This window comes from Typopeltis vanoorti, chromosome 8, assembly GCF_054136105.1.
Source record: "Typopeltis vanoorti isolate ZY-2024b chromosome 8, IOZ_Tvanoo_1.0, whole genome shotgun sequence".
In the NCBI taxonomy this organism is placed as follows: domain Eukaryota; kingdom Metazoa; phylum Arthropoda; class Arachnida; order Uropygi; family Thelyphonidae; genus Typopeltis; species Typopeltis vanoorti.
The window spans coordinates 110530143-110552361 of NC_143556.1; the positions used below are offsets into that span (position 1 = coordinate 110530143).

The following is a 22219-nucleotide window of genomic DNA, read 5'->3' on the forward strand; positions in this document are numbered from 1 at the left end:
GTAGCATTGGATGAGCTCAAGACAGGAATTAGGATAGGTGGAATTAGGAATTAGGATCAGCATACCTCAGTAATCTGAGGTATGCTGATGATAAAGTAAGGAAGAACTAAGACAAATTCTTGACAAAGTTAACGAGATCAGTAAGAACAGAGGACTTCAGCTCAATCCTATCAAGAAAACAATTCTCAAACAAAATACAGACCGGAAAGCTGTTGAGAAACAAGTGGAGAAAGAATTTAGGAAGTCAGCAAGTTCGAGTACCTGAGATCCATTATTAATGTGAAGAATTGCTGTTCAGAAGAAGATTAAGTATGGCTAAAACCACATTCAGAGACTTGTTTAAAATCTGGAATGAAGGATGGATAGAAGATGGAACAAAGTTGATGATTTTGGAGGCAGCTGTTATTCCAACCGTGACTTATGGATGTGAGACTTGGTTATCGTATACTGAAAGGCAAACAAATGGATGGGTGCTAGAAAGGAGCAGTAGAACTTTAAGGGTCCTTAAGGATATTGACAGAAAAAAGTTGATATATTTTGGACACATTGAAAGGATGGAAGGAGGACCTCTCAGAACTGCAATAGAAGGTAAAGTTCCTGGAAAAAGAGGAAGGGATAAACTTTCAATGAGATTGGATGGATGGTGTGTCTAGAGTGACTGATCTTCTGAAAGTTGAAACCTCCAAAAAAGCATACAACAGGACCACATGGCAAAGATTAGTGTGGCACATCACCGAGCATCTGAATGACCTTATTGCATCTGATGATAAAAAGATGGATGGAGAAGTCAGGAATAAGAGGGAAGAGTTTTTGACATTGGTTATTGCAACTTTGCCAAATTTATAGGCATTAATGAGACTTGGTTAACAGTAGATGATTTAGTCACATGCATAGAATTTGAAGTGTTTAGTATTTTCTGTTGTGCAGATTCTGGCAGTTCTTTTGATTCAGTCGAGGGTAAGATCAAGGCAATAGGACAAGTATAAAACTAGTTGCTGCTATAGTCACAAGTGCCAGAGGTGATGTGGAAGACATGCATCAGCAGATTAGTGTAATGAATGCAATTCGAGTAATAATTATTTGGGACTTCGACTTCTGGGAACAAATCCGAAAACACACCCCAATTCAACATCACCAGAGTTAAAAATCGTCAACATAAGAAACCTGAATGGCAAAGAAATGGAGCTAGCTGAGGAACTAGATAAGTATCAGATCGACATAATAGGGGTGACTGAAACAAAAAAAGATAAAAACTGGTGAGATCTTTCTGAGCAATAAATACAAAATGTTATATTCATAAAATGACAATCAAAGAAAAGGAGGAGTAGCCATAGTATTCAACACTAAATACGAGGCTAATCTTCTTGAATGGCAGGCAGTCTCAAATAGAGTGATGTGGGCAAATATCAGAATGGGGAACTGGACAATGAGACTTATTTGTGTCTATGGTCCCACAGAAGGTTCTACTAAAGTAGAAGTGGAGGAATTTTTTGAGGCATCATAGAAAGCAACAGACACAATGAAAAAGGAAAAGTTTGTCCTTGTTGGGGATCTAAATAGCAGAGTAGGAAATAATTCTCAGGCATACAAAAATATTTTGGGAAAATTTGGAGAAAAGAGCAAAGCCAATAAAAATGGCAATTACCTGTTGGATTTCTGCTCAGGACATGGACTGGTTATTACTAGCACCATGTTCCAACATAAAAATGTGCACAAATTCACATGGAGAGAAGAGGCAAGGAATAAGAAAAGTCTCATTGACTATGTTATTGTTGATAGTGATGTTTTCTCCCTGGTGCAGGACACCAGAGTGTGTACAGAGGATTTGAAATTGGAAGCAATCACTATTTAGTCTTGAGCAGGATAAAATTGAATTTCGTATTGAAAAAAATAACATCTAAGAAAGTTTTAAGTTGAATAAAAGTTGAGCAGCTCTCAGATATGAACTGTAGACTAAAATACACAAAGTTTATCGAAGAAAAAATGAAAGAGTCTGAGAACAGAAGCCAAACCTTGGAGATTCAGTGGCAAGCCTTGAAGAAAACCCTGATTGATTCATCCAGAGAGGCATGTGGTGAGGTTGTCTGCAAGGATAGAAAAATCTGAACTCCATGGTGGACACAGGAAGTTAAAGAGGAAGTGAAGGAAAAGAAGAAAGCATATCAAAAATTCTTGCAAATAAGTCATCTTGTGCCCTTAGAGAATACAGAGACAAATGTAAGAAAACTAAAACACTGTGTAAAACTAGCTAAACAAAAGTCATGGGAGGACTTTGGCAAGAACATAGAAACTAAATATCAAGAAGGTTGCAAAATATTCTAGAGGTTGTTGAAAAAGCTTAGAAATGGAGGAAAGAGTGCTATAAAAGGGGTTACAGATGATAAAGGTGACATGAAAACGGGAGAAAAAGGTATCCTTGAAATATGGAGTGATTACTTTGAAAAACTGCTAAATGAAACAAGTAGTGATGACACAGTGGTAAAAAACATTCAACAAGCATACAGTCAGGAATACATATCCATTACTCAAATTAAGGGGATATTAAATCCCACATAGTTTTAAAACCGAATAAGAAACTCAAAGATTGGAATCAGAGAGTTTCTTGCCGAATATAGTAATAACAGCATACATTTCCTAGGAAATGTGTTTTTACATTATGGAAAATACCTAAGAATAACGATCTGAACTTCCCCCACCTTTGCAACGAGTCGTCCGGTATTGTACTACATACTAGGATCACTTGCATTGGCTAACGCTAGTGTCATCGATACTTTATAGTTTACGATATTCGGCAAGAAACTCTCTGATTCCAATCTTTGAGTTTCTTATTCGGTTTTAAAACTATGTGGGATTTAATATCCCCTTAATTTGAGTAATGTTTTCATTGCCGAAATGAAGCTTATTAGCTCTTTATAGTTAAGTATACATATCCATACTTCAAGGAGAAAACGCCATCAAAGGCCTGAAATGTGGAAAGGCCACAGGAGTAGATGATATTCTACCAGAAATGCGGAAGTATGGTGGTATAAAAGTCTTACAGTGGCTGCATTGCATAGTTCAGAAGGCCTGGACAGAGGGACGAATTCCCGATGATTGGAGTAGAGTTCTCATAGTACCCATATATAAAATGGGAAATGAAACTAAATGTGAGAATTACAGAGGTATTTCCCTACTGAGTGTTTCTGTTAAGATTTATGGAAGTATACTTGAGAAACGGTTGCCAAGAATTGTGGAAGAAAAGCTTGGTGAAGAACAAGCTGGATTCACACCAAATAGAGGCTGTCAGGATCAGATATTCACTTTACGACAAATAGTTGAGAAATCATTGAAATATAACAGAGATCTGTATTTAAGTTTTGTTGATTTGGAAAAGGCATATGACAAATTGCCAAGAGAGAAGCTATTCAATACGTTAGTTATAAAGTGTCAAAGGGGCATTATATCAAGCAATACTTAGTCTTTATTTGAGTTGTAAGTCAGCAGTTAGAATTGAAGGAAGTACAGGAAGATGGATTAATGTTAAATCTGGTGTGAGACAAGGATGTACATTATCCTCTCTGTTATTCATTATCTATATGGATCACATTATGAAGGAAATTGGTATTAAACATGATATCAAAATTGGAGATGTTAATGTTAGCTCTTTGCTTTATGTGGATGATATTATTCTTCTAAATAAATCTTCTGCAAGTCTGCAAGATTCCCTGACTAAATTGAATAACTGTTGTAATATATATGGTATGAAGGTCAGCAATAAAAAAACAAAGACAGTGAAAATAGGCAGAATCATTGAAAATGCCAACTGCTTTGTGAACAAGAACCTGTGGAACAAGTAAAACATTTCAGCTACTTAGGCACGATTTTTAGTGAAGATGGTAAATTAAATATGGAAATAGACAGCAGAATTAACACAGCTGGTATGGTAGGAAGCCAATTGAATAAATTCGTATGGAATAAGATATAAATTAGTCGGAACACTAAATTAGCTGTATGCAAGACAGTGTTCAAACCAGTTTTATCTTATGGATCTGAGAGCTGGGTCAGAAGTAAAACACTTGACCAAAGACTAGAGACCACAGATATGAGAGTCCTGAGAAAGATTAGAGGCATGAAGAGATGGCATCAATGGCAATATCATATCAAAAATGAGGATATTAGGAAAGAACTTGACATTGTCAGCATCTAGGAATGCATTAGCAGAGCTAATCTCAGATGGTATGGGCACTTAAACAGAATGGTCGAGCAAAGATTAGCAAAACAAGTGTTCTCATCCGGGTTGGCAGGAAAACGACCCAGAGGAAGACCAAGATAATGGTGGATTGATACAGTACAAAGTGCCTTAGACGATAGAAATATAAGATCTGATAATGTTGGAGTCTTGACAAGTAACAGACTGATTTGGAGGAAAATTGTAGATAGGAAGTTAGTAATGATGTAATTTTTTTCATGTAGTACTATCATATCCTATACCTATACACCCCTTGAGGTTAGATGATGATGACTTTGAAGGGAATGAAGGAAGATCACATAATAGGAAGAAAATCACTGTCGAGGCTATCAGGTGAAAAGATGTGCTGTTAGAGAGCTCCTGAAAGATTTGTGATTTTTGTTGATTTATTAAGTGTTTTCTTTGATTTAATTGTGTCATTTTTCTATTATTGAAGTTTTTATTCTACTCCAGCATTTTATAATATAATTGCAGAAATATTAGTTTTTACTACTCTTAAAAATGGCACTGAAAACTTGTCATAACAAGGCAGTGTCTAAAGATCCAGTTGTTGCTTGTTCTGATGAACAAAAGTACTGCTGCAGTGATGATGATAATTTATCTGAGGATAAGTTGTTATTATTATTATTTGTAACATCTCCAGGAGTCCAAAGACTCATCGAGGGAGAGCACCTACTCCAGCTTTCTGTCTCCACCAACTACAACCAACCACAATTACTACCATCATCTACAGCAATGCGATCAACTGCCCACCACCACTAGTATTTTCACAGACAGTTACAAAAATCCATGCCTATGGCGGGATTCAAACTCAGCCTTTTGGCTGGAGAGCGGATACGTTAACCACTCGGCCAACCAGGCCGGCATTTGACATTAGAAATATCTCGAATAAAAGAAAGAAATTAGAATAAACCATTGATTTTGGGATTAGTAGTATGTAGAGTGTTGAAGTTGACAGATCTTATTGCTAAAGTAGACAGAGTTATCTCGCAGGATTACTTGGTTATTGAAGAATATACTAATAAGCAGAGATTTTATTTTATAAAACAGGAATTATTATTCCTGTTTTATAAAATCTTAATACAACCACATCTGGATTACTGTGCTCATGTCACCTGGGTTTCTTGTGGATGAGAAAGCTGTGGAGATGATCCAGAGGTGAGTGATTAAGATGGTGAGTGGTCTGTTAAATGCTCCCTATGAAAATAGATTGGTTTATGGATTGCAAAAGTTGGTTGCTAGGCAAAAAAATGGGGGGGGGGTGTGATAGAAACATTTAAGTAACTTTAAGGATTTTATAGGATTGATGCAGGGGAAATGTTTCAGCACTTTTCTAGAGGGAACAGAAAAAAGAGGTCATCTCTGGAATTTTAGTAAGAGTGTGGTTAGCAAGGGCATGATGACTAGAATTTTCACTGAATGAGTTACCTGAGTCATTTTATAAATGCTTTGTCTGTTAATGGTTTCATGGAGAGGTATGATAGATGTTTAATGGTTTCATGGAGAGGTATGATAGATATTGTATTGATAATTTCGTCTTCATCGGTGAATCTTAGGATTCCATGAAGTTCTTGTCCAATAATAATAATATTGTAGTAATGGTAAACAACAAAAGAGAACAAGATGACATGATGAAAGCGTAAATACATTATCTAATAAAGTAGGATTTTATATATATATATATATACAGGGTGTTCGGGATAAATTTGACATATTTATAATTAATTATATTTTTCCGTAAGTTACATGTATTAACACACACTTCTCTTCATTTAAAAGTTTGGACCCTTCTTCATTCATATACAAGATCTCAGAAAGGATGGATAGCTGGAACCCACCTGAATCATGGAAGAGAATAACTTGTATCATGATGATTCGTGCCCGCCATCAAAATAAGGATATTACGACTGCTGCCCAATGCTCCCTGAATACAGTAAAAACAATCAGTCATGAACTAGAGACTTGCAATGGTGACTACGAGGATGTAGCAAGAAGAAAGATCCCTAGCAGACGATCTGATTGCGTTCGTACAGCAGAATTCCTCGCAAATCTGCAGGAACAGGTGTTGAAGAACCCTGGCATTGGAATTCGGGCTTTGTTCGTGGAGTTGCTAACTGTAGTCAAGCCCTGGATAACAAGGGTAGCCAATGGTAGGCCGTATGTATGGCAGCAGGATTCGGCCCCTTGCCACACCTCTGGGAAAAGTCAAAAATGGTTGTCTGAAAATTTCTACGACTTCACCAGTCCAAATGTTTGGCCTCCAAACTCCCCAGACCTTAACCCCATGGATTATTTTGTATGGGGCGCAGTTGAAAAAGACACCAATCGCACTTCCAGTAATACAAAAGCCCAGTTAATGGATAAAATTAAAACAGTTTTTGCGGCCCTTCCCAGGGAGACTGTAGCATCAGCTTGTTCGAGGTTCCGAAGCAGAATTGAAGCTGTGATCGATGCTAATGGTGGTTATTTTGAGTAAATCTTGTTGATAGTATTGTAATTAACTCTGCCTGTAATGTTTTTTTGTCAATTCATTAAATTTAATAGATAGAAAGAAGATTTTCTTTTTCCTTACGAAACTGTCAAATTTATCCCGAACACCCTGTATATATATATATATATGCGCTCTGAGAAAACTAATATAATGACATGTCGAAGGAAACCAGATAACAGAAGAACAAATAACAATAGACAGTAACAAAATTGTTCAAGTATGAGAATGTGTATACCTTGGAAGAACTTTTACATTAAGAAAAACGAAGCATTCATGAAGAAAGAAGTAGAATTCAGCTATACTGGATGGGCTTTTAGCAAACTAAAAAAAAAAAAAAAATCTGTACAGTAATATAAACAAAAAATAGCGCCAAACTTTTCAACTAGTGTGTCCTCTCAGTTATGACATACAGATCAGAGCTGTCAAATAATCACACAAATGCCGTAAAAAATGAGGAAAACTGATCAAAGAATGGATAGAACCATACTAAACAGCAGACTCCAAGACAAAATAAAGAATGAACATAAAAGAAACAAAAGTGTTGGATATATAGGGGAAAGGTTTTAAAATTAAAATTGAGATGGGCAAGTCATATTGCATGGATGAAAAGCAATAGACTGACAAAGACAATCACTCGGTGGCATCCATATGAAGGAAGATGAATGCTTGGATGACCAGAGAGAAGATGCAAGTTGACCTTGTGGAGATGGTTGGAAGATGTTGGCATCTGGAAGCTTTTAACAGAGCAATATGGAGACAAATGGGGGTGGTCTGTTACTAAAAATGGATATGAAAATGGTTGAAAGAATATGATAGTTTGATAATCCTCTTCAATGTGAAATCATGAGAAACTCAAGTTTAGAGGAAATGGGTGAGGATGGCTTAATTTGGAGTGTGCAAGAGGAATTAATAAGCTTGATGTTCGTAAGGCAATAGTGCTTGATGACATGTCACTATGTGTCTTAAGGGAATGCTCCAAGGAGTGTGATGTTAGCCTTGGCCCTACCTGTTGAATAAGTCTTGCAAAAACACTGATCCCAAGACAGTAGAAAGAAGGTAAAATTGTTCCACTTCACAAAGGCAGTGATAATGCTTTGGATATAAATTAAAGGCAATCTATCTGGAGTTGTCAAAGTATTGGAGCAATTAGAGAAAGAGAGAGAGAGAGAGAGAGATCTTGATGATGGCAGGATGAGTTTAACTTAAGATTTGCAGATTATGCAAAATTGAGGAGAGCCATGAGGAGTGAAGCAGAAGTGTAAGATTCTGAAATTTGGTAAACATGATAAGATTCAGAGTATATACCGTGTGAGGAAATTTTGAGGGAGCTTCAGAAAACGAGATCTGGTTGTGGTGAACAAGGACTAAATTTCAGTGGTCACAATACAAGAATTGTGAAGTAGTCGCATCAGATTGAGGAGGATCAGTGCGAGCAGTAATAAGGAGGATCTCGATGTACAGAAATAAAGGTATGATTCCATTTTATGAGACCTTGAATCTTATTAGAGGCCTGAACTGTTTTGAGTTTTCATATTTTGTATCTAATATAGGGTTTCATGACTATTAAAATTAAATAAAAGTGAACAATACAAAATAAATAATAAATTCCTTACCCCATCCACACTGTTGACATATACAACCTTTTGTGAATGGAAGACATAAATAAAAGCAAACAAAAAAAAAAACATGTTTAAGTTGTTCCAGATATGCTTTATACAGTTAAATAAGTACGTTTAAATTCTATTGGGGCATCCCTGCTAAGTCTTGGAGCAAGTAAATTTTGTCTTTATTTTTTGTTGATTTTGATAGGGAATTACAACAGTATGTTGTTTCATATAAAAAGTCATAAAAAAACCTTCATTTTGTAATTAATTTCTGAATATTCAGAAAACGTTCTTTTAATAATTTTGAGCTCTTTTATTTTTATTTCAGTCATTTGGTAACTGGCAAGAGAAGTTACAGATTGCATTTCTGATATGGCAGGGTGGTGGTATGTCAATCCAAGGAGTACGTACATGTGGAGATTACATGTTCAGTGGTCATACAGTGACACTTACTCTGCTTAATTTTTTCATTACAGAATGTAAGTTATAGTTGGATATGAAATATAATATATTTTTCTAGTTTTCTTTTTATAGAACGTGTGAGGGAGATGTTAGGATGTCATCTTGATTACTATGTGATTTGATGTGTTAAGTATTATTTTTTTGTGGAGATGAGACAAGATGACAGGGACTATTCACTAAATTACAGACATGAATTTATTCTGTAACTTCTTGCTTATAATGCCAAAAAATTTGCTATTGTTATGCAAAATAATAAAGAAGAGCCATACATTAGACAGGTTAACCTAATTCACTCAGCATAGCTCTAAATGATTTTGGCTCATAATGCTAGAATATAATAAATATATTAATTTATTAAGCTGCTAATGTTGAGAGTTGTATCAAAATGTTCTGCATACTGTACTCCAAATATTAGACTAAATATTTCTTTAAGAAAACACATTTATAGGCTTTCAGTAATCTTCATTCTGCCTTACTGCCCAGTTGCTGCTCAACATTTTTGTAAGTTTTGTATTTCTTTTAGCAGGCCTTTCTGGCTACACAGACTTTTGAAATCATCCCTATATTTTGCTGAATTTCAAACGAGCAGAATAAACATTTACACAAAATGCTAACAATCGAGTAATTGGGGAAATCATTCCAAATTGTAACAAACAAATGATATCCCATTATGGTGTCCTTTAGTCTGGATTCAGTGAAAACTATTGTTCTGGAATGGCCTTGAAATGAAGATTTTTCAATTTTTTTGATAAATATCAGCAGCTTAATACATTATCATATTTAGTTTGTTCTTGTGGTGGTGGTACAAGTTAATTTCACAAAATATGAAAATTTAATTTGGTTAATTTGAATAATTATCAATACCTAAAAGCCTTTTTTTCATATATTGTGCAGGTTTTGTGATTGTGCCTAATTTGTGGAGAGTGGGTGGGTGAGGAGGGAGAAAACAAAGATGATAATGATCTTGCAGAAGTTCATTTCCTCATTGAATTGGTTTTGCATATCACAAATGACAGCTGATTAAAATTACTGTTATGTGCTGCAAGGATATGTAAATTAAGTTAATGAATGAGATTATTGAAGTCATACTTGACCACATATTTACTTGAATAAATGTAGATACTACCAGTTATTCATCTGTGGTTTCATGGTATAATTCACAACATAAAAGGAACAAAATAAAGGATAAATTTATTTAACTGCTAATATCTCTGGTTTTAAACCCACCATCTTCCAAGCACAAATTGTTAAATTACAAAAGCACTGTTATTGCACAATAGAAATGCTCTTCCAGCCAAGTAAGTCCTCTTTCCATGGTGTGACCTATTTCCACAAGGCTCTAGTAAGCTAAGTATTGTCAGCTTAGATGCTTATCTTCCCTAGTTATGAGGAAATGCCAACTAGACCTCTAGGTGGTAGATGCTTTTCATTACCCAGTGAACATCACTATCCTGATTTATGGAGGTGTAATATTACTAGTGCCATGTTTCATCTCCAGAAGGCTACCTGACTTCTGTCTTCTCCCCTTTCTTCCACATGCAGTGGGGGGAGGGGATGTGGAAAGAAAGGGAGGCTTGCAGTGCATTATTCTTCAACTAGGGAGCCACTTTCTAATCCATTTGAGGGTACAGCAGTAAAACAGCTTTCTGCTTGCTGGCTGACAGATAGTGCATGGAACCACACCTGATGGTAACGTTTCTGTTGGAGATTTTCTAATCATCCAAAAATTCCAGGCAAAAATGTATTTTTGCCTGAAATTTTTGTACCTTTTTTCCATGGTCAGATTAGTGTTTTTGCTGTCCTGATTCAAACATCCCCATTTCACTAACATTCAAGGCATTGATACAAACATTGGAGTCTGTGCACTCTCTTTGTGTGAGTTATGTACACAAGTCCCTCACCCTAGCTGCATGCCCCATGAGTAATTGCCGATTCTGGAACATAAAAAGCTGCACCCTGCTTTTTATGTAACTGAATCAGCAATTACTCTGATGTGAAAGGCAATCATACAAATACTAGTATTTTAACTGCAGATATAAAAAAAAATCTCCCATGAAAAATAACAAAAAGAATCAAAAATTATGAAAATTGGAAAAAATAATTTAGAAAAATGCCAAACCCCTTCCATAAATTTCTTTCAGCAAAAAGTGCTTCCACATCCATTTCACTAACATTCGAGGCATTGATACAAACATCAGTGATATACACCACCACTGCTGCTGCTGCCACCACCACTTAGATCTAAATTTGATCTCCTTCTCTTAACAGAATCCCAGTTGGCATCCTCTATGATCACAGCACCAGCTACATCTTGCATTCTGCAAAAAAAGGGAGGAACATGTTCCTTTGTAAAATCTTTTTGATCTGCTCTGGCTCAAGATTTCTTTACTTTCCTTTATAGCCTTTGTTTGTTTTGCTGCCTTTACTGCTCCCCTAACTCTGACAACCATGCTGTCCTTTTTGACTGCTTATCACTGAATATTAATTTCATACAAACTGGAGTAAGGGAGCCAGTTTGTGTTCATAATACAAACTGGCTGTTTCTTTCAATTCATCATTCTTCCCTTACTCTGTATCTTGTCTGCACTCCCTGCAGATGCACTGTGAATGCATTCTCCCCTTGCCAACTCTGACCACAATCTTGTTCATCTCCTTCTCTACAGTTCATTCTCCTCCCACCAGTTTGAGCCTTGTACTGTATGGCACCACAATTGTGCCAACTGGGATGATCTCTGGAATTTTTGTGCCTCTTTTCCATGGTCAGATTAGTGTTTTTGCTGTCCAAACATCTCCGTTGAAATGGTAACTGAAATATTCCTTACTCCACTGTAACCCCTCGCCCAACTCATATCCAAACCAAAAAAAAAATATGTCTCTGCAGTCCATAATAAAAATGCAGCATATTTTAACTGGCTTAACTTCAAAATTCCAGCTTCTCATTCAGCTGACATGACAGCCCAAATCAAGTGCAAAAAAGTTATTCAAAAATTTCAAAGCAGACTTCATAAGAATGGATGCAATAAACTTTCTTCCTGTCCAACTCGCAGTTTGAGCTTTCTGGTCCCTTGCTAAGGCTGTTGGGCATAACTTCTGCCATCCTCTGTTTCCGCCTCTCTTGCATCTTAATGTACTACAGTAACCTCACCCTAGGAAAAGGCAGACATCTTGGCATCATTTTTTTCCCTTCCAACTCTTTCTTGGGTGATCAAGGCAAATCACTTCCTGCCCTATCACTTCCTGACCTGTCCATTGCTTACCTTCTCTGAATTTGCCAGAAGGACATCAGAAAAACCCTAATTAATGTTGATTCTAATAAGGCATATAGTCCAGATGGTATTCCTGCAGTTGTACTCAAAACTTGTGTTGTCTCAGAATTAACACCTATCCTATATTGCCTGTATAAGCTATTATATTACCATCATGTATTCAACAGCATGGAAGCAGGCCTTCATCCAGCCTGTACCTAAAAAGGGAGACAAAAGTCAGCCATCTATCGTGCCATCACTAATATGGATTCTGCCATTCTTGTTCTACAGCTGATCGTGACTACCTTTGGACAGAGGCCATGGAACGACTTGAAGAAACCCATGTTGTCACTCTCGATATTTCAAAGGCATTTATGTCTGGCATTCAAGGCCACCTGAACAAGCTGCCATCTTATGGCCTTTCCCCTACACTCTGTAATTGACTTATCAGCTAACCATTTGTTGTATGTCATAATGGAGTACCCTAGGGTTCTGTATTCTCACCCATGCCCATCCTCCTCATTATTATTGACCTTCTTTCTCTGACTTCAAATCCTGTATTCACAGTTTTGCTGATGACAGTGCTCTTCATTCCTTTTTTCATTTGAGAAACTGTATAGTATTCAAATGATAGAAGACTCAAGATCTTCTATTACCAATGACTTAAATACTAATCTTCTCAACATCCTCAAATGGGGTGAAGACAACTTAGTAAATTTCAATGCCATAAAAACCCAGGCCTGCCTTATTTCCTGCAAGAAAGATTCTACTTCATTCCCACTTATTCTAATGTTCAAATTGCCTTAAAAAATCAGCTTTCTCTTCTTGTGTTGACTATTGCATCCAGTTTATCCTGGAACAAACATATTATGTACAGTCTTTTCAGCCTCTTCAAAACTTGTTCCTTTCTGCTCAAAACATTACTGCTCAACTTTATAAGTCTCATATCCAACCAACCTTCAAATACTATTCCCACATCTGGAGTGATGTACCCAAAACCTCCCTAAGAATTCTTAATGATATATAGAAGAAGGCAGTCTGCTTAATAGGCGACCCTTCCCTCACAGACCTCTCCCTTTCCATCACTTTCCCATAAGTGCTCTGTTTCTGCATTGTGCCTTTTATGTAGGTATTTTCATGGGCATTGCTCCTCTAAGTTGGCCACTACCATTCCTCTACTTTCTTCTAACCATGTAAGAACTGGAGCAGCCATTGGCCAACATCCATAACTGTCTAATTCTAGATATGCCAAACAAACTTCTCATCCTTCTCCTTCATTCCATCCACTTTTAATTCTTTGGAACAATCTTCCCTCCACCCCTTTCTGTTTTCCTCAATGAGTACACCCTCCAACTCTAAGTAAAATATCAATAATAAATTACTTCACTCTCCAAAAACATTTACCCACATATGGCCCTGTTGTGTTATAGGTTCTGTGACTTTTCATTTTTTGGATCACTATAAAGAAAGTTATTAATAAAAGAAATGTAAAATTGTAATACAAATGAAAAGAACTAAAGTCCTGAATTGGCACTCTATATTGTTGGATAAAAAGTTTACATCTTTTAAGTTGCATTTGTTCTTAAATTTACTGTTTCCCAGATTTTTGGTAAATGAATACAAAATTTCCAGGAGCTAAAATTAAAAATTTAATGAATATAATTGAAAAGCAGAAAAGAGATGATGATAGGAACAAATGATTTGTCTAGTAATAGATTCTCACCATTTTCCCCAACTAGATTTAGTTTGGGAAAATGGTGAGAATCTGTGTAAAAATGGAAAAGTTGCACAACTATATTAATGATATAAATATGCTTAATAATGGAGGTGATTATGAAGAAAATATGATTGTGTGTTCCTCTGGTTCTGACTTATTAAGTATGTAAGGAGATATCTGTATAAATGAAGCATTGAGTATGAACAGGAATCTGAAAGTTTCCAACTGGGTCATGCAGAGCAGACTACAGAGAGTACATTACTAAATCACTTAAGGAATTGACAACGTAGATACGAATATAAATTAAATTACACTTTAATAAATATTTCCAATATTTATTAAAGTGTAATGTAATTTATATTCGTGTCTATGTTGTCAATTCCTTAAGTGGTTTAGTAATGCATAACCAACACATAAGCCTGTCTACTAGAATTACAGAGAGTACACTTGACAACACAAGGAAAGGAGTGAATAAATATTATTCACTCCTTTTCTTGTGTTATTGTGTAAATTGAAGAAACCTTTTGGCATAAGTATCCCTAAAAGAACAGTGAAATGTTAGCAGCTAAATAAGTATCTCATTTATTTTGTTCTCTGTGAATTACAAAACCACAAATGAATAAATGAAATACTTAGTATTGTTTCTTGGTAATATATTACATATGAGAAACTGTAGTTTCTGCTATTTAATAACTAATTTGAAGCTTATGGCAATTATAATTTTATTTGGTTAAATAATATTGTTATTACTTTTATTAACTAGCTATTTCATTTGGCTCTTTCTGTTTGATTATTGCATTTGTGGAATGGTACTGATTCAGTGAGGGACCCTCTCTCTCTCTACATGCACCCCTTATTGATGCTCAGTTGAAGATGAAATGTGTTGTGACAATGAAGGGATGGAGACCTAAACTGTCAGATGCTTTTCTTTTTTGGAAGATGACTGGTATGCTCTTTTTCATCCACACACACACACTGGAACCAAAAGCAGAAACTGGCATATGGTGACTTGGGTTTTTCTGTTGAACAGTTTTCTTGATACAAGTTATTCTTTGCTAGTTTCTATTATTTTTTGGCTTTAATGATAACTAGTTTTGTAATTAAGAAACTTGAGTTTCTTAATTACAAATGGGAAAAAGCTTTGGATTGTTTAAAGAGAAGTTTTATAATGGTTACAAGAAATACAGATAAAGGAGCAGTGATGGTATTTCTGTATTTGACTAAGGGTCACATAAGCTTATGAATTTTGACTTAGTCAAGAAGGGGAAGCCTTTTATAGGATTGCAGCAGTGAGTTGTTTCTGTTTATTTATTTTTCTTTTTGGTGGAGTCTTTGTAAACTGTTTTCAGTAATTTTTTGTTCATGTTGGTTGGCATCAGGGTCATTGGTTGTGGATGGTAGTTTATCTTGCTAGTATTTGGTTCATTACCACAATATCTCCTTTACTGCTTTTCATGTTGATATGTTAAAATTATTTCTGAGGTTTCTTGTTGCTTAGGATTACTTGTAGGCATAATTTTTGTTTAATTTATTAATCTTTCAGAAAGTTTTTTTTTTTTATACCTGAATTTCTTTTCATATTGTCTCTGCATCAGCTGTGAAATTGACTCATCACGGAAGATCCCACTGTCTCATACACACAGTTTATTGTACTGCATCTTAAATATATTCACCATCTCTGCACAAACCACATTTTCAGGCACTACATTCCAATTTCTCACCACTTACATGCAAAAAAGCTGCTCCTCCCTCCTTTGCTCATACTCTCATTATACAGCTTCTAGAGATGATCTCTTGTTCTCTCTGTCTTTACTCATTCTATGCAAAACCTCCTCCACATTATTCTGGTAATAATCTCTTAAAAATGTATGTCTCAATCAATCCCTCTTTCTTCTACCCACCAGTTTCTGCAAATTGCATTTTCTCAATTTGTCTTTGTACTCTGCATTCCAGGGACTAGAAACCACCTTAGTCATTTATCTCTGAAGACTTTCCAATTCATCTTTATCTTTTAGAAAATCCAGGTGACCAGATCTCTGTCGCATACAGTAATCCATATGTGGCCTGATCAAAGCCTAATACGGTGGAACCATAAATCCTTACTTCTGCAAATCATACCATCTGCATCATTCTCATTATCTGCTTTGCTGTCCTTTGTAGTTTTAATATTATGTTCCCAAAATTTTAGGTCATTGTCCACAATCACTCCCAGATCTCTCATCTCTACTTCTTCCAAGATATGTCCACCAACTGTGTACTCTACACTTCATCCTTGCTTCCCAAAATTAAAAACTTCACACTTTGGAGATTGAACTGACTACCTCACTCAACCCATTTAGGCAGTGCTTCAAATCTTCTTGCAAAGCCATGGCATCTGCTCCACTTCTCATAGATCTTCCAAACTTTGCATCATCTGTGAACAACTACATATCACCAGTATCATTAACAATCATACACCTCTCCCAGTATCATTAACAATCATACACCTCTCCCAGTATCATTAACAAACAAGTTGAATAACAACAGCCTCAAAACAGACCCTTGGGATACACCACTAGTGAATGCCCTCTTCTTAGATGTTGCTCCATAGATAATTCACTGATACTTATCTGACGGCCAATCTCCTATCCAGCACTATTATACTATCTAGCTCTATCTGATTCAATTTAATTACCAGTTTGTTCATGTGGTATTTTATCAAAGGCCTTTGCAAAATCTAAATACTACTGTACATTTAGATTTTGTCAATGCATTTGTCACCCTGTTATTATAAGTAACCAGATTGCTAAAACACGATTCCTTTAACAAACCCATCCTGACCATCAAAGAGTATTTTGCTGTTATCCAACCAATTCTGAATCATAGTCCTAACTAACCACTCTATCCCTTTAACCACAACTCAGACACGTAGACTAGCCTATAATTCAAAGCCTTAATATTATCTCCCTTATGAAGTGGAACAATTTTGTCCTCTTTCCACTCCTTTGGAACTTGACCCAGTGATGAAGATTCCTGTTTCAAGGATATGTCAAAGCTGTTAACTCACTGGAACATTTTCTCAATACACATAGTGAAATATCATCAAGTCCTACAGCCTTATTAGCATCAAGTTTATTCATTTCCTCATTATATCTCCTGCTCACTTACTAACAGTTCCTCCTCCTTTCTCACTACATTCAAGTTCTGCATAATGTCACATTCACAAGAATGAAATACATTTGTGAATCTCTCATTAAATACCTCAACCATATCCTCTTGTCACCTGTCAATGTCATCCTTTCATAATCATTCTTTCTTTTGCTGCCACATGTCGAAAAAACTCCCTAGTATTTATTTCAGCATCATTAGCTAATTGCTGATCATACTGCACTTTTGCTATCCTTATCAAGCGAGTCACCTTCCTCATCCACTCCTCGTACTCCTCATGCAGCTGGTTGTTATCAGTCATCTTGTGCTTCTTCCAGATTGCATGCCTTTCTTCTTTATTCATCCATTTCACATGTATTCTATTTAACCTCTTGACTATTAGAATACATTTTGATATTATCTCCACCGATAGTTTTTGAGTAGGGCCCAAGCAGCATTGATATCCTTTTCATCCAAGTCCTCATTCCATGTTGTTGCTGCAAGCTGTCTCCTGAGCTTCTCATAATTATCAGCATTATAGTTCCACATATTTCCCTTTCTAACAGTCTTCATGTGGCTGGCCATCCTTGAAGTGATCACTTCATTATTATTAATATCCTAACACCCAATGGATTCACAGACTCATCCAGGAGATCCCTTTTGTCATACACACAGCTCATCATACCGCACCTTAAACACATTTAAATTCTCTGCAGATAACATGTTTTTAAGGAAATGCATTCCAATCACCAGAAAACCTGCTTCTCACTCCTTTGTTAACACCCTCCTTATGTGGCTTCCAGAAATGACTTCTTGTTCTCTCTAATTTCCCACCATTTTATGAAAAACCTCTTCAATGTTAATCCTATAACAACCCCTTACTAACTTGTACTTCTCTGTCATATCACTCCTCTTCCTCTTATCCACTAGATTATGCAAATTGCATCATCTCAATCTTTCTTCATATTCAACATTCCAGAGGTCAGAAACTATTTTGGTCAGTCGCCATTGGAACCTCACCATCATGCCTTCAGCATTTTGAAAACCAGGTGACCAAATCTGTGCACAGTAGTCCATATGTGGCCTAATCAGAGATTTGTGCAGTGGAACTAGAATCTCCTTACTTCTACAAGTCAATGTCCTCTGAATCATTCCCAGAATTCATTGTCTTGTCCTCACAATTTTAGCAATATGTCCTCTAAATTTCAGATCCTCATCCACCATCATCCCAATATCTTATTTCCTCCACCTCTAACAGTATATCCCTACCAAGAGTAAATTCTACATCCCATCTTTGTTTTCCAGATTTTAAAACCTTACATTTCACAACATTGAACTAGCATCCTCACTCCTGTCCCCATTCACTCAATATGGTCAAGTCTTCTTGTAAGACCACAACATCTGTTCTGCTCCTCATAATTCATCCCAACTTTGCATCATATGCAAATAGCTGTATATCCTCATTCAAATCTTCCTGAATATCATTAACATGCAGGTTAAACAACAATGGCCCTAAAACAGACCCCTGAGCACCACTAGTGACTTTCCTCTTCTGCAATATTGCTCCCCCATACTCAACTTGTTGATATCTATCAAACAGCCAATTTCCAATCCAGTGCTCTTAAGTCCAATATCCAACCCTCCCTCCCTCCCTCTCTCCCTCTCTCTGAAGCGAACAGTTTTAAACTGGATATTTCAGTTTATTGATGTTAAAAATACACTTTCCCCTCCTTCCACTTCATTAAGGAATGCTCATTCTTCAATTGTATACACTCTATAGAATTTTTGAAAAAATGAAACATTAGTTTTCCATTTCAAATTATAATTCCTGAAAATCATGACGCATAGAAGGTTGTGTACACAAAGCCTAAGCAAGTCCAAATTGATATTTGTTATCTTGTGTCATTTTCGAGCAATAGGATTTATTTATTTATTTTTATTTTATTTTTATTTTCCTTGCTTCATGAACAATTTTAAAATGCTGAGTGTTAATATACAGGGTGGCCATAAAATAACTTTCCCTCTTTGGAAGCATCTGTAGCTAAAACCAATAAACGGAATGAGACCAAATTTTATATTGAGACTTTCGAAGGCATGGGGAGATGAATTACACAAAAAAAAAGATTTAGTACCAAAAGTTGCCGATTGGGGAAATTTTGGCACTGGCAGAGCCGAAAGCAGTCAAATATTTCCAGCAAACACAGGTAAAAAGGGTTATGCAAATTTTACTGTGCGTACATGACAGCAGCACCAACAATTCCCCCTTAAAAAGGGATTGGGAACATTCAGGCAGTTATTTGAATGACTGATGAATTGTGCCCAATATGCATCCTACCTTACCTCATCATGCTTTACTTGTTAAGTTGTTTTACCTTAAACCATGCAATGTCATAGCGGCCCTTCGGGAATTTAGAAGGCTTCATAACCTGCGTATAGGTCCTATGTCAGCTGTTGCACTGAGAACTATGATTAAGAAGTTCGAAGAAACCGGATCACTAGGAGTTAGACCTGGCAGAAGACGGAAAGCAGTGCAAGAAGAGACAGTAACATAAAATGGGCTGTTATGAACATCCAATCCAACTCCTTACGCTCAGCTGTAGAGCATGTCGCACACCGGATGCAATTTGTTGTACACAAGAAAGGTCAGCACATTGAAAATCGTGTATGTGGTCCAGGGGACCTTGATTCTGATGAATAAAACATTATTTCCTGTGAGTTCAATCACTACATTAATTTCTGTGTCTCTCGCAAGTTGTTGTTTTAGTTTAATTATTATTATTTTTATTATCATTGTAACGCGCCACACATCCAGCTGGAATGAGTGATGCTGCTGTCGTTTACACCGTTGAAATGTTATTATTCCATTTTATCTGCCTTTAATGTAATTATCTGCTTGTTTTTGCTCCACCAGCGCCAAAATTTTCCCTATCGGCGACTTTTGGTACTAAATCTTTTTTACACGGAAATCATCTCCTCATGCCTTCGAAAGTCTCAATATAAAATTTGATCTCATTCCTTTTATTGATTTTAGCTACAGATGCCTCCAAAGAGGGAAAGATGGCCACCCTGTACATACCAATACAATTTTACATTAATTTGCTATGTATTTTCATGTCAGTCTTAACAAAATACGTAAAATTTTGTTATCTACTACTTATAAAGTTGCAAAGCTAAGAATGCAATTTCACAATTTAAAAATTTTAAATTAATGTTATTATGTTTATCCTTTCAGGTTTTAATTAATTTGATTGTGTATCTTTTCAATTTAGATACTCCAGCCAGATTATATTATTTGCATACCTTTACATGGGTGATGAATCTGTTTGGAATATTTTTTATCCTTGCGGGTCATGAACATTACTCTATAGATGTCTTCATAGCATTTTATATTTCAACTCGCCTTTTCCTGTACTACCATACTTTAGCCAACAACCGAGCACTGATGCAGAATGATAGGAGGAGAACCAGAATATGGTTTCCTTTGTTTTATTTTTTTGAGTCTGGTGTAAATGGTATTGTCCCAAATGAATTTGAATGGCCCTTTAGGATACCAATTCATTTTAAATTATTCATTTGTAAGATACTGTCATTAAAAACATGATTTGATTTGATGTGCCGTGACTATTTTTTATAATAACATCATCTGTTCTAAAGAATGCAACAGCACAATATGGATAGTTTTTTGTTCTGTATGATAACTTCCTTATCAATAGGTAAAGGTGCAATTTGTGTGGGTTATGATTTAAAGGAGCCAATAAAGTGCCTTAATAATCAATGCATTTTTGTTTAAATTTTAATATTTTACTCTCTTATCATAAACAAGTTTTCTTTATTCTGGTGGTACTAATGATTTATAATAATATATCTGTGTGGTTTGCAATACTATCCACTAGAGTTAATTATTTATATTTATGATTATGTATATAATAAAAAATGTATATATTGTATATATATGTATATTTATGGTAAAATTTTGTTCTACTCTTATGCAAAGCAACTCAATATCAGATTTTGCTCTTTCAATTTCACATTTAAAGGTTAGTTAATAAATTTGTGATTGTACATTTTTTGATGAAATATATATATATATAAAGTGCCTTTCACCTTTTATTTTGCATCTGAAGAAACAGAATTGTGTGGTTATAAAATGTGTTTTAATTGACTGTTTTAAAGAGTGACCATGTTTCATTTGGCTATTCAATTATGTAATGTTAAGAGAATGCAAGGAATATTTTTTCTTAATAACATGTTTGTCTTTTTAGTAGCATAATTATTGTCAGGCCTGAAAAATGCAAAATGTGTCCTCTTTATGCAATTATGTATTCAGCAAAAATACAAATCTTTAAAATTATTCTCGAGTTAGCATTTTAAGTTAAAAAGCATTGGATTTGGGAAGGGGAAAGAATCCAATGGGCAAAATTTTAAGTCTTAAAAATTGAATAGAAAAACTGTTCTTTACAGGTACTTAAAAACTCATTATGTTCACATGAAATCAGTTATTTCCTTCCAGATTTGATTTTGTCTATACTCATTTCAATTTCGCAGATTGGAAGGAATATATGTTTGTTTTGTTTAATATTATATATATATATATATATATAGAGAGAGAGAGAGAGGGGTGTGTGTGTGTGTATATATATATTGCAATATGGGAACTGAACAAAAATATCTTGAACAGATTTTGTTTTTTATGTAGAGAAATTAGCTATTAAGTTGACAATTAGGTTGGATATTTGAAAAGATCTCTTGATGTCAGAAAGAGTGACAGCTGATGCAGTTAAAAATGAGATGATCTAAAGTGCATGCATATTTTTGTCTTCATCATATTATGAAATGAATTTGAAGGAGCAGTGTCTGTATGTTGGGTTTCTACTGCAAATAAAAATACAAATACATAAGTTATATGACACCCATTGAGAGAAAGAGTTCGTTGAAGATATTTCGGTGATAATTTGAATAATGGCAAGGCAATACTGATTGGTTTCTCTGATGCAAGGAGTTTTAGGCATCTGAAATTTCTTTCCAAGAGCTGTTTGCTAAACCATTTGTGAATAATTTTTAAATGCAGTTCATTGGAAATTGCTTCACACTTGTCTTCTGCACCTGGATTTTTGCACTGCAACAATGTACCATGCCATATAACCCTGAACATATTCAGGAATTCTCAGCAACTATAAGGATAATCTAGAAATGTACTTTAATGAATTAATTTTTGCTTTACCCAGCAGATTTGGCCATTGACTTCTTTCTTTTCCGTAGCCTGAAAGCACACTAAACAGAAAATTATTTCAAAAACATCACAGATGTATAACTGAGTATGGTAGCCACAGTCACTATTACATAGTA

The 22219-nt window shown here is 35.5% G+C and overlaps 1 protein-coding gene across 2 annotated transcripts in view; it reads left to right on the forward strand.

The window, feature by feature from the left end:
- The window catches only part of LOC150104283 (sphingomyelin synthase-related protein 1-like), a 195494-nt gene extending 174747 nt beyond the window's left edge, over nucleotides 1-20747 (forward strand). For both annotated transcript variants that reach the window (XM_090396887.1, XM_090396886.1), the window contains exons 6-7: nucleotides 8652-8802; nucleotides 20143-20747. In XM_090396887.1, the coding sequence (XP_090253013.1) occupies nucleotides 8652-8802; nucleotides 20143-20474 (483 nt within the window). In that variant the 3' untranslated portion in view covers nucleotides 20475-20747. The remainder of the gene's footprint in view (nucleotides 1-8651; nucleotides 8803-20142) is intronic.
- Nucleotides 20748-22219: the final 1472 nt, after the last annotated feature.